At 43.9% G+C, this 13711-nt stretch overlaps 1 protein-coding gene across 1 annotated transcript in view; it reads left to right on the forward strand.

Moving 5' to 3' along the window:
- The window catches only part of Rabgap1 (RAB GTPase activating protein 1), an 85395-nt gene extending 74754 nt beyond the window's left edge, over window positions 1–10641 (forward strand). The window contains exons 21-25 of the mRNA XM_051185343.1: window positions 4861–4965; window positions 5703–5786; window positions 6251–6322; window positions 8735–8932; window positions 9951–10641. Of these exons, the coding sequence (XP_051041300.1) occupies window positions 4861–4965; window positions 5703–5786; window positions 6251–6322; window positions 8735–8932; window positions 9951–10073 (582 nt within the window). The 3' untranslated portion in view covers window positions 10074–10641. The remainder of the gene's footprint in view (window positions 1–4860; window positions 4966–5702; window positions 5787–6250; window positions 6323–8734; window positions 8933–9950) is intronic.
- The last annotated feature ends 3070 nt before the right edge of the window (window positions 10642–13711 follow it).

Raw genomic sequence — 13711 nt, forward strand, 5'->3', positions numbered from 1 at the left:
TCAAAACAGCAACACAGATTCTTCCCTCCATGTTGAATGCCATCCCCATCAGCCCCTCCCTGAAGTGCCAGCTCCCTTGTCAGGGGCCTCCACTGTGCTGACGCCCTGCTACCCTCTGTATGTTTTCTCTGTGCTCACAGAACCTGCCTGCTTTCCCAAACACAGAGGTTGTGGATTGTTTTTTGTTTGTTTGTTTTTGTTGGGGGGCTTACTATTCTCAATGCTGGTTAGCAGTATTCTGTTGTTAAAGCTTCCTGTTTTCTGTACTGCAAGCTTCCCATAGAGGAAGTAGTTTCAGTCCTGGATTTAGATTGGCAGATAATGAGTATTTAAGGGCCTGTGGTCTTTACTGCTGCCAGTTAATGCCACCACTAATACAAAAACAGTTTGCAGATAAAAGAAGGAACGTGGCTGTTTTCTTCTTCTTCTTCTTCTTTTTTGGATAATTTTTTTTTTCAATTTAAATTTGAATTGAAACAAGTTTGTTTTACATGTTGATCTCAGTTCCCACACCCTTCCATCCTCCCCTGTTCCCCCCACCAACTCTCATCCAGTTTTTTTTAAGATTAATTAGGTAAATAAACATTCTGCATCCATGTCTGCGTGCAGGCCAGAAAGTGACACCACATCTCATTACAGATGGTTGTAAGTCACCATGTGGTTGCAGGGGATTGAACTCAGGACCTCTTGAAGAGTAGTCAGTGCTCGTAACCTCTCAGCCATCTCTCCAGCCCTTGTTGTTGTTGTTATTGTAATTTATTTATTTTGTGTGCATTGATGGGAAGGTGTCAGATCCCCTGGAACTAGAGTCACAGACAGGTGTGAGCTGCCATGTGGGTGCTGGGAATTGAACTCAGGTCCTCTGAAAGAGCTGCCAGTATTCTTAACCACTGAGCCATCTCTTCCAGCCCTGGATGTTTTCTAATAAAAAGTTTATGTATAAAAATTGGAGGTGGGTTGGATATGGCCCATGAACTACAGTTTTTGTAAATCTCTGGATTTACTCACCCAGTATCCTGAAATGATTTCTTTGTTGGTTTGGGAAGATTCTAGCAGTATTTATGGATTACATCCCTAGAGAGTGTATGAACTTTAGAAAGTCCTTGACATCCACCTAAGGATACAAACAATGTGCATGCAGTATGCTTTCTTGAAAACACGCACTTTTATTAGTTTCTCAGAGTCATTAAAACATTAAAGGAAAATATGGCAGTATCTGCTGGTTCTTTTTTGTTTTTTCAGAAATTGAAATTTTCAGACAGACCTGGGCTACTATAATCACCTAATCTGCTTTGTGTCCACCGTGGACACTGTGGTCTGGGCAGGAGTAATGGCTGTGACATTATGGGATTGCATAATTTGGTATACCATAAAAAAATGCCTCAAGGAAGAGCAGGGTCAGAATCCCGCCTGCTGTCAGACACACCAAGAAGGCTCCTGCTCTCCGCCGCAATGAGGATAGTTCAAGGCCATTAGCTCCTTGTGACCAGCACCTGGGCTCTCACTGCCACAGGCAGAGACCTGCACACAGTTGTCACTACTCAGGCATTCCTGCCTGGAGACTAGAGGAGCAGGCATAAATGGAGCAGGGCAGAGGTGAGCCCCCAGCCCATGGCATGCCATCTTTATATTAGCATGCCTTCAGTTCCTCTCAGTACTACTTTACAGTTTCCAGTTTGCAAGTCTTGCTCCTGTTTCAGTGTTATAAATGGTGGTGGGGTTTTTTGTTGATTGCTGATCTCTGGAAATACAGGTAATTCTCTGACTTTGTGCCATACCTTGTAGCATATGAGCTTGCTAGTCAGGGGTGGGGGTGGGGGACCATGCTGTTTTTATTTTTCTTTTGAGTTTTCCACATACACACACTGTTGTACCTCCGAATGAAGACTAGTTAACTTCAGGTTCTGCCTTTTCTACTGCCTTCCATACCTGCTAAGGTTTTAGATCATTGCTAGGCAGAGAACGGGTGGCAGGGCATCACTTTATATTCATTTTGGGGGCCACTTTGAGGAGTAGAGAAACCTTTACACTGTTCTCTGCTTTGTTTTGTCATAACTCTGTGTTGAATTTTGCTACTTGCTTTTCTTGCATCAGTTATAATGGCTGAACCATATTTTCTTAATTTTGTTAATTTGTAACATTACATTCCTATGTTAAGTCCCAGTTGAGTTTCATTCTTGTTTTATAATAGTTAGAATTGAACCTGGGACTTCATACATGCCAGGCCAGCACTCTACCCTGAGCTGTAACTGAGCTGAAACTGCAGGTCTCTGCCTGTGGCAGTGAGAGCCCAGGTGCTGGTCACAAGGAGCTAATGGCCTTGAACTATCCTCACTGCGGCGGAGGGCAGGAGCCTTCTTGGTGTGTCTGACAGCAGGCAGGATTCTGACCCTGCTCTTGTTTTCAGACAGGTGGGCTGATCTAGTAAACACTGGAAAGTGAGCTAACTAGCCTAGGTGCTTTGGGTAGTTTCCATGCTTCTGTTCCCCAAAATGCTAGGATTAGAGGTGTATACCACTTAGATGGTCTTTGTTTTTATGTCTATCTCTAAGCACCTTGTCCTTGAAAATCAGCTGTGTGGATCTGAAACTAGTGATGCTCATACATCGATAGCAATATTCCTTTTGCATCCCATACTGGGGTGTGCCCACTGCACTGCACTGCACTGCTATTGCCTAATCAGATGTTATTCAGTGATCTTGGTATTCCCAAAGCCAGCTTTTGTTTTACTGTATGTGGTATTTTGTCATTGTTATTGTTCTGTTAATGTCTGTTTCTTTCTATTTTGTGGAGATTCTGTATATTTTCCATTATCTTAAGAAGATTTTTAAAAATTTAGTGCAAACCTGTTTTAAAATCATCTGAAAGTATGAAACTCTGGGTAAGCACTGTTTACCTATTCTACTTCCAGCTTACAGCGTATGGTTTTATGTAGTAGGAACATGTGCATGTAATTTCCATTGTGTTTCCTTCCTTGTGGAAAAGCCCCAGCAGTGCTAATGGCTCTAATGTCTGTATGTGCGGCATGGCAGGCAACTTCTCTGTCCTCTCCTTTTAACAGACATTTTGCCTTTGCTATACCCTGATAGAAATTAGTTTTCTATCCCGTTTGCTTTTTTCTTTCGCATCCTTTGTTTAATTAGGTTTTTGCTGGTCTTTAATCGCCTTGTAGACTGTTGTAACTTCTCTCCCTCCCACAGCTTCTGCCACCTCAACAACCCACAACCCTAACCTTCCAGACATTATTCTTTGATCTCTTGACACAATCCCCAATGATAGGAGTATGTTTCTTCTTTTGTCCCAGGAACCAGTTGTTTACCCAGTGTTGTCCAGTTTTCTGATTGCAGTGGAAAGGTGAAAATGGTTCCTATTGACTCTACATGACTAGAAGTAGAAGCCTGGATTTATATATCCCTAGATGTTTTCATCTGCTTATGTAGAATAACCCTAACAAGTGGGGCAGCCCAGTAGCCTCAGCATACCTTCTCATTGACACGGTACTGAGAGTCAGCTAGGGTGGTGTAGCAGATGCTGTGAAGAGTCCAACTCTGCTGCCTGGCTTGTGAGACTCCTCACCTTGCTTCTATGGAAGCAAAGTCTCCAGCTGGATCAGCTCTTTCCCAGGCTGACCCACTCGTAGAGTCAGCCTCATTGAGCCATCTCCTCCTTGGCAGTGATGGTGAGTGCAGGAGAGGTCGTCACAACTATGCTGAAGTGCTGTCAACCAGCTGTGTTCTCCTGTGTCCTTGTGGTCTGGTGTCTTCATTTTGTTTGTGTCTGTCTCTTGGGTTTGCAATGGAGGAGGAAGTAGTAAGCTATCCCCCGTAAGAGCAGCACTCACCTCTATTTGTGCCAGCACAGTCTGCAACTAATCATGTATTCATATCATGCCTGTCTCAGTCTGAAGCCCAAGAGTAGAATTGGCACTGTTTAATGTCAGAGAAGCTGGGGGAAAGTTGTCCAGGAAGGGACCAGAAAAGACCATCCCTAGCTTCCTTGATTGCTGTCCAGCATGATAGATACTTGCCAGTTATCTGTGACGGGATCTGAGTTGGGATCCATGAAATTTTCCCCTGGGATTATCATTTCTACTCATCAAACATTTGTGTGTGCTAGAAAAAAAAACTAGGGTAGAATATGACCATTCAAAATTCACAAAGTACCTGAAGAAATCAGCCTTCTCTGTTGAATAACGTTAGCAAGAACACATGCAGGACTATCTTACGAGCGGTTTTCCCACTAGCCTGGTCCCATAGCCGCATCAGCCCCAAATAACATACAGAGATGCTACATTAGATATAAAGCTGTTGACCTATTACTACCATTTCTTACTGGCTAGCTCTGTCTTAATTATTAACCCATTTCTAAGTGTTTCCACGTGGTCTTATCTTACCGGAGAGACGGTCTGGACCTCTTCTCTATCAAGTCTCCACATGTTGAATGTCCATTCTCTCCCGGAATCCTCCTTGTCGCCACCCACCTTGCTTTCCTATTGGCCAACAGGGCTTTTATTCATTAACCAATAAGAGAAACATATTTACAGAATGACCTCTCCCATCAGTACTAAGTACACAGAAGAAATACAAACTATGTGGAGAAGAAAACTCTATTAAAATCATAGCTACCATTCTGGTGTTTAAGTGCCTGGAGCTTAGAACAGTTCTCAGTAACTTTATTCAAGTATCTAGAGTCACTGAACAATGAGATTTGAGACAAGTCAAAAGCTTAGCCTCTGACCTGTCATACACTTTGAGTAGTCTATCTGTGACCTTGAGCATAGCGTTTCCTACTTTCTTAAAATGGGCAAGTTCTGAGCTCTCCAGTACTTGGTGATGGCATGGTGTCTCCTCCATGTTTCAGGCAGAGGAAAAGGCAGATGCACTGAACAAGGAGCTGCTGATGACCAAACAGAAGCTGATTGATGCAGAGGATGAGAAGAGGCGGCTAGAAGATGAGTCTGCACAGGTGCGGGGAGCCTTGCTCCCTCCCCTCCAGACACCCACACACACACCTAAATTTTGCCAATACTGGTGGGTTCAGCTGGAACTTCTCTTAGCACTGGAGAATCTAGACAGTAGCCTTGATTAAATTTCAAAAACCTTTTTTTTATTTCCTCTTTAAAAATGTTTCTTGAAAACTAAAACATGAATTAGTACATCATTGAGGTGGGAGAGGCCCCTGTATATCAGTATGGAGAGCAATGGAAGAATGCTAGCTAGTGTCTGCAGGAGAGCATGCATCTCAGAATGTCCAGTCCTCCTGCCCTTGTCCTCTGATGCCTATGCCATAGAGCTGACGATGCCATGGGACCCAAAACAAACTCCCATCCCATCCCTCTGTACTCCTGGACCTTCACTACTACTGTCTCAGGACTGGCCAGAGTGAGTTTGACCAAGCTCAGCATGTATAATATTGCCTTCTTTTTCCTGGGCTTTTCTGTCTGTGTGGCCTATGCTGTCTGGACCAACTTTAGCAGAAGCCCCGTTAGAACTGAATACCAGCAGTTTTTGAAGTGTTGCTTTTCTCCTTCCATTACCTTTTAAGTACAGGGGATTAGTGTTGCCTTGAGAGGAGGAGGTGGGTGAGAGAACTAAGCTCAGTCAGAGTTAGATGAGGCACTGTTTGGAAGGCTCAGCACTACGTAGTGAATAGCCAAGCCTACTTTTTGATTTAAAACATCCACTTTTCTTTATTGTGCACAGTTAAAGGAAATGTGCCGCCGAGAACTTGACAAGGCAGAATCAGAGATTAAAAAAAACAGTTCTATCATTGGTGACTATAAGCAGGTGAGTTGCTTTACCCTGAAGGACCTGGGCTGGGCATATGGCGGGGACTGCACTCTGGCCTCAGTGCAAAAGCACACTGGCTTCAAGCCCTTGTTCTTACCTCAGTCTCACTTGTGAACTAAGCAAGCTAATCCCCCCAACCTGGGAAGATTGTTGGGTTCCCATTAGACATACTTGGTAGAGTGCCAGTATATAGAAGGTACATGAAAGTGTCAGGTGATGGAGTGTGTCTCAATGTTGAATTCTGGTACAATTTTACAAACACAGAACCATACTGAACTTGTTCCCTTCTATACCTGACATCTCACAGTGGCCTACAGAGTGCTCTGCAGGTCAGTTCCCATCTGTATGTCAACCTCACCTGCACTCACAGCAATTACAGCTGCTGCTAGGACAGACTTTATCCAGAGTCCAACTTATATAGGTGACATTGAACCAAAGTCTGTGCTTTTATGTTTCTTCAGATTTGTTCTCAATTGAGTGAACGATTGGAGAAGCAGCAGACTGCCAATAAAGTGGAAATTGAGAAAATTCGGGTAAGACTTCTTGACTAAATAAATAGATTTCATACCCTCTAGTTCCTATTATGGCCTATCCTTTACACAGAGGTCCAATTGAGGTGAATTGAGCAGTCCAGATAAACTGCCTGTCAAAGAATTGCCTCAGTGCTCAATAGCTTCCCTGTCTGTTTCCTCTGGAAGGGTTGAGAATGAGACCAAACATGTTATGGCTTTAGATCTCACACTTGGGTGCCTACCTTGAACATCACCAGCAAAGCTGCTTCATTGTCTGCAGGCTCTGGATGAGTTCAGCTACCCTCATACCACAGTTAACACTGTGTTGCATATTCTTCCAGCCTTTCCTTTTAGCTTAAAACATATAAAATTTCATTGTTCCAAGTTGGACTTTCTTTAAACATTTACATCTCTAAATTTGGGGTATGGGTATTTGGGGGTGGGGAGGTATAGAATTTTACCCAGTGGCATCCGTTTGGGTGAAATGTAAGATGTTTGACTGCTTTACATACCTTTTTTGTTTTTAGTTTTAGTAATCTTTTAAATAATTGCCATGATTTTAAATTTTTTTATTAGGGAGTTTTGTTTGTGGTGGTAATTGCATTTGAGCACAGGTGCCTGTGGAGGCCAGAGGCATTATATCACCCCTAGAGTTAGAGCTGCAAGAAGTTGTAAGCCATCTGTCATAGTTCTGGAACCAAACTCAGGTCCTCTAGAAGAACATTACCTGCTCTTTACTACTGAGCCATTTTCTCCAGCATCTGTATCTAGTTTTCTACCCTACTTCTTTATATTTATCCTTTCTCCCATAATATCAGGCTTCCCTAACAAGCACAGGCCACCATATCCCACTGTTCCCAGCTGGATAGTATCTCTATATGCCCAGTTAGTGAAGGTCCTTATATGTCAGCCTTTGTTGTCTTACCCCAGAACTCCTCACAATGTACAACAGGTTATGAAGGGTATTCTTATTGCTTTGGGCATGGAACACCAACCAGTGGTTTTTGAACGAGGTTGCTGACAGTTTCCCAAGATAAACAGGCTTTAAAAAAAAAAAAAAAAAAACCTTTATTTAAATTAGAAACAATCTTATTTTACATATCAATCCCAGTTCTCTCTCCCTCCCATCCTCCCATGACCTGCACCAACCCTCCCATTCCATTCCCCATCCACTCCCTATGGAGGGTGAGGCCTTCCATGAGGGATCAGCAAAATCTGTCACATCATTTTGGGATAGGGCCTAGGCACTCCCCTGTGTATCTAGGCTGAGAAAGTATCCCTCCATGGGGAATGGGCTTCTGAAGTCCATTCATACACTAGGGATAAATACTGGTTCCACTGTCAGAGGCCCAGGCCTGCATGTGGGTTCTGTCCTATGCTGGTTCACCAGCTGTCAGGCTGGGGTTCATGAGCTCCCACTAGCTTAAGTTAGCTGTTTCTGTAGGTTTATCCAGCCTGGTCTTGACCCCATTGCTCATTACTCCTCCTTCTCTACAACTGGATTCCAGGAGTATGGCTTAGTGTTTAGCTGTGGGTGTCTGCTTCTGCTTCTATCAGCTACTAGATGAGGGCTCTAGGATGGCATATAAGGTAGTCATCAATCTCATTATTGGGGAAGGGCATTTAAGCTAGCCTCTCCACCTTGTGGATCTCTGGACATTTCCCTAGTGCCAGATTTCTCTTTAAGCCTATAATATCTCTTTTCTTTCTCTCCTCTGTTTTTCCCCGACTCAATCTTCCTGCTCCCCTCATGTTCTCCTCCCCACTCCCCTCCCAATTCTCCTATCACCCCCCCACACCACACTTCCAATTTGATCAGAAGCTCTTGTCCCTTTCTCCGGGGGGTCCTTCCCTTTTCCTAGTGTCTCTTTTTAATTGGATTATTTGGTGTTTTAGCAACTAGATTCTTGAGTTCTTTGTGTATTTTGGAGATCAGCCCTGTCAGATGTGGTGAAGGGGTTGGTGAAGATCTTTTCCCAGTCTGTGGGCTGCCGTTTGCCTTGTCAACTGTGTCCTTTGCCTTACAGAAGCTTCTCAGTTTCAGGAGGTCCTGTTTATTAATTAACAATCTCAGTGTCTGTGCTACTGGAGTTATGTTTAGAAAGCAGTCTCCTGTACCAATTCGTTCAAGGGTACCTCCCACTTTCTCTAAGAGGTTCAGTGTGGCTGGATTGATATTGAGGTCGTTGATCCATTTGGACTTAAATTTTGTGCATGGTGATAGGCATCTGTCTGCAATCTTCTACATGTCCGCATCCAGTTGTGCCAGCCCCATTTGTTGAAGATGCTTTCTTTTTTCCATTGTATAATTTAGCTTATTTGTTAAAAATCGGGTCCAGTGGCACAATGGATAAACAGGCTTTTCTATAGTACCCACAAGACACACTGAGGCACATACAGTATAGGTTTCTTCATTTCTGGTGTTCACTTCAGCAAAAGGTAGATGACTGTGACCGCTGCCGAGACTTCTTTAACAAAGAAGGGCGTGTGAAGGGTGCCAGTTCAGCCAAGGGGGTTTCGGATGAGGACATGGATGAAGAAAAAGAGACACTCAAGAATCAGCTGCGGGAGATGGAGCTGGAATTGGCACAGACCAAACTGCAGTTGGTAGAAGCTGAGTGCAAGATCCAGGTAACAGCAGTGTGTGAATGCACCCACACTCCATGGCAGTCCAGGTTCCCAGTGCGCACTAGATACCCCAGAAGTGACTTATGTAGTTTGGGAAGTCATGTTCCCCACCACCACTTAAACTATGACCATAGCCCTTTTGGTGAGCACACAATCCTTGTTACTACCAGAGCATGTTTAAACATTTAGCCTGAACTACAGATCTAGACTTTGTCATATTAAGAATTGAGAACAAAGCTTCAATCTTTTTCATGGGATATACATAGAGCAAGTGTTTAAAAACTGTAGCTCCCCACTCAGGCTGGGTTAGTAATGTTCCTTGTGTCCATATAGAAATGAGAGTCCTAATCTTTGTCAGGCTGTACTAAGTAAAAAATATTTTGTAGGAAGGACCATTCATAGGGATGGGGGCTTAACAAATGCAAATCTTTTTGTCCTAACACCCATCACTTAACAAGTTTTGTGACCTTGGGCATATTTCCTAATTTATATGAGCCTCCAGCCATCTTTTCACTGGGGCAGCATGAGTGGCAGGAACCTGGTTCAGATCTAAAGCTCCAGACCAGCTGTCCAATGCCATAGGCCATTACTGGACACATCCACTTTTATCAGGTTTTGCCCTGGATTCTGGGAGAGGGTTTGTGGGACTGCCCAGGACAATCAGACATCACCAAGATAGTAGAGTAGGATCTATACTGTGGTCAGAGAAAGGACAGAGCCGCTGCAGGACAAGAATGATAAGCATTCTGTGCTGAGGGAGCAGCCTAAGGGAAAAGAAGCTTGCCTAGTAAGGGATCTCAGGAAGGGGATAGGAACTACTACACAGCTAGTACTGAGTGATTTGGATTTAGAGGACTTCACTAGATGAATCAGGAGGCTGTCATAACAGACTAGGCAACAAAGGTCTTTACTAGGAAAGCTCCCAGATCCATAGGCACTACAACCTGCCTCAGAAGAATGAGTGGACAGAGCTCTTGATTCAGCTCTGCAAAGGCTCACTCTCTCCGTTATCTCTCTACAGGACTTGGAACATCACTTGGGCCTCGCCCTCAGTGAGGTGCAGGCAGCCAAGAAGACCTGGTTTAACCGTACACTGAGCTCCATAAAGACAGCAACTGGAGTTCAAGGGAAAGAGACATGCTGAGAACAGCTGCTGCCTCCAGACACCTCCAGAGAACATGCCACCTTTGGTTGCCTTCTTTGGCCAGATGTGTGATTCTGGGACAGGACCAGAATGTCCCTAGATCAGAGCTGTATAGCATGTTGGTAGGTCAGTGGACCAGGGCCCCCGCAGCAGATGCCAGCCCAACTGATGCTTGGGATGTATGTGGGCCTGCCACCGAGTGCCCTAGGGCCTCTCTGCAGTATAGGAACACCTCACCCAGCCAGAGGTGGGTGGGGCATCCTCCAATGTGTTAGTGTTTTGTTTTCTAAACCCTTTATTTGAAAAAAAAGGAGAAAAAAATTGTATATATATATATACACACACACATACACAAACGCTTTATCCTTTGGATTGGGGGCAGGATTTCAGAAATTAGATTAATTCCTATTTGTCAGTCCTGGCAGAGGCCCCCAGAGAGATAAGAAACACTTGAGTAAAAGAGTCACTTAGTAATGGCTCAAATCACCTAATTTTGTTAGCCCGTATAGTGCACAGGTTTTGGTTTGGCATTACTCACATTTCTGAGCAATTCTATGCAACTTTCATAGTCTTTTTTTTTTTTTTTTTTTAAGCATTAGATTCCAAAACAACTTCAAAAGGCTGGAATGAGCCACATGACTGAGATTGAATCAATCATGATGTGGACAGCTCTTACTTTGTTTAAATCTGTCATGTGTACATATATAGGTGTGTATAAATATATATTTATACACATACATATATATATATGTGTATATATATATATATATGTATGTAGTATGTGTATACACCTTTCCCAGTACCCGGCATTGACAGTGTTTAAATCCCAGACTCAGCTGATAATCGTACCACTTGCCATCTGTGAGGCACTTCCTGTACTTCCTGCCATTGTGGGAGCTGATAAGAGCTCCTTCACCTCTAATGTTTGCACAAGTGATGTGTGTCCAAATGCACACACTGTAAGGTCCTACCTTGCTGGCTTTGTCCCAGAGTGGCAGTGTAGATCTGGTCAGATGGGCTGCAGAGTCTCACCTCAAAGCTATAAAATGGTGGTTTTAGCACCTTTTTTAAAATTAAGAAACAAAATCTTTTGACTTAATTTATGTGGTAATATGCTGACAAGCAGTCTCACAGGGGGGTTCTTGTCCTCTGCTGTGTGGAGGTGGCAAGGGTTTATATAGAAGGACACTTGAATTGTTTACTCTTTCCCTGTTGGCTTTACTAATTCTTAATGAGGTTATCTATAGTGGGGAAGATAACAAGTGGCCAAACCTCCTCCAGACCATCACCACTTCCTATGTCTTGTTCAGTTACCACAACAGCTATAAGTCCATCTAAAACTAGGTATGTGGATATTGTGCTAGGGTAGTTTGTGCGTCAACTTTATGAACTGAAATCTAAACCAGTAAAATTGTATTACTATTTCTTTTGTTCATTTTAACACCATATTCATTAAATATTTTGGTACAAACAGCATTGCTCTGTATAGCAGTTTTATGATTGCGTGTTCGTGTCCTCCAGCAGTGGTCAGGCCCACAATGTGCACGTCAGGCAGAGCTGAGATGTACTGCCAACCAAATGGGGGAAGAACATACAGGTTCAGGCAGCGAGAGTGTGCAAGGGAAAGAACTGAAGAACAGAGTTAGCTCAAACACCTTGGCCCTGGGATACTTGCTCACACAGGGAAAGCAGTGGCCAAGGCAAGTATGTCTTCAGAGGCTCCTTACTCTTTGGCTGGTCCCTGACATCTCTACATTCTAGGGATGTAAGTACCCAGGTCCTCTACTAGCACTCCTTATTGTCGTTTCTCTGAATATCAGTATTGCTTTCCTAACTATGCCCAGACCTCCAGAACCACTGTGAACTGTCTCAGAGTGGTGTTTCTTGGGTCCAGCATGTTGCAGATGCTCTTGGACAGGCCTGGGTGGCAGCTTAGACTCTTTCAATGCTCACAGGATAGAGGGCATACTTCTAGGATTCACACTTGCTGGCTAGCTAGCTCTGTGCTTTCCCAGGCTCAAGGGTTCCATGTTCAGGGATGTATCTTGACAGAAATCTCTACCCTGAAGCTGAAGATATGCAGAGAAAACATGGGGCCCTAAGTTATAAGATGCTTCAAGACACACCAGTGCCACTGTCTACTTACTTACCTAACTGGTGAACCAGGTGTCACAGTGGTCTCCAGCAGGTTTCCCACAAGTGGCTGCTAGAGGAAGAGTTTCACCACCTTTGGAGTTAAGCTGCTTACTACAGCCCTATTGAAGTTCTATTCCTCCTAATGTCCAAGTCTTGCCGACCCATGGGACAGTTGTAAGGGTTACAAGTGAATGCTGTAAAAAGGTTTAGATTTCACGCCAATGAAACATGACTTACCATTTAGAGCCAAGTGGAAATTCAACATGGCAAAAATGATACAGACCTTGGGGGTCCACAGCCCAAAGCAGTGATTATGTCACGGCACATAATCAGTCTGTGTTAAGTGAAAAGGCTAAGATGAACAAAGTTTGCCTTATAGGCCCAGAAAGGGAGTGGAGCTGGCATGGCACTTAATTCAATTTTATTGATATGCTTATGTGTTTCAGTATGTATACATGTGCAGGTGCCCACAGAGGACATTGGATCCACTGGAATTAAGTTATAGGCAGCTGTTGGTGATGCTAGGAACTGGAGCCAGGTACTCTTGAAAGAACAATGAGCTCTTCTTACACACTGAACCATCTCTGCAGCTGGCGCTGGAACTTCTTTCAGCAGAGTCCTGCACAGAACAATTCAGTCCATTCCTATTTTATACATTGCATTTATTTTTATTCATCCAAATGGGGAAGAAATGCAACACGTCAAGACATTACAAACCACAGCAGCCAGACAAAGGGGTCAGTCTACGGCAGAGTCCAACATATTCAACACAAAGGAGCCACAGTGTGGGTGCTGCTTGCAGGGCTTGGAGCAGCAGGGTCCCTTGGACGAAGGCCAGGCATCTCTGGGTGAGAAACTGATGAAAGTTCATACATGTAGGCTGCTGCTTTCAACCATGCTGATACTTGTAAAGTCCATCGTCTGCATGTCACCACAGGCCCAGAAGGCATGGGGCAGTCCATGGTGCTTGTAGTTTCCAATGTTTAAACATAGTATATACATCATGAAGTTATTGCCAAAGACTTTGCACTGCAAATTATAGTATTTACACCGTGTACTTGGGGAAAACAATAAATACAATAGACTCCTAAGCAATGTGACCAACATCAGATCAGAATAAGCTAAAACCTGGAGGAAAAAATTGCCACCTGTAATTGCAACAGGAAGGTTTTCTTCTCCTAGACCAGGAAAGTACTTGCCAGCGCCCTGCTGTGCTTTTTGAGGCCAGCACTACCCCTAATTCCTGGGATGCAGAGCAAGGGCCCTGGACAGGCTATGAGAATGTGCTGCTCCACCTAGTGGTTTCTACAACTGAGTGTGCATTCCAGGAACAGGAATATGGACAGTTAAGCACCATGGTGTGGCCTATTGCTGGAAAGCTGCCTAGTTAAGTGAGCTAGGAGGGCAGCAGCACTCCTACTTAGTGTCCTACTTAGATGTCTTGTGGGGTGTAGAAACTACCTGGTGGCACCAGGCTAGCCTGATCATAAAAGATGAATGTT

Source organism: Phodopus roborovskii, unplaced genomic scaffold (assembly GCF_943737965.1).
Source record: "Phodopus roborovskii unplaced genomic scaffold, PHOROB, whole genome shotgun sequence".
NCBI lineage: Eukaryota > Metazoa > Chordata > Mammalia > Rodentia > Cricetidae > Phodopus > Phodopus roborovskii.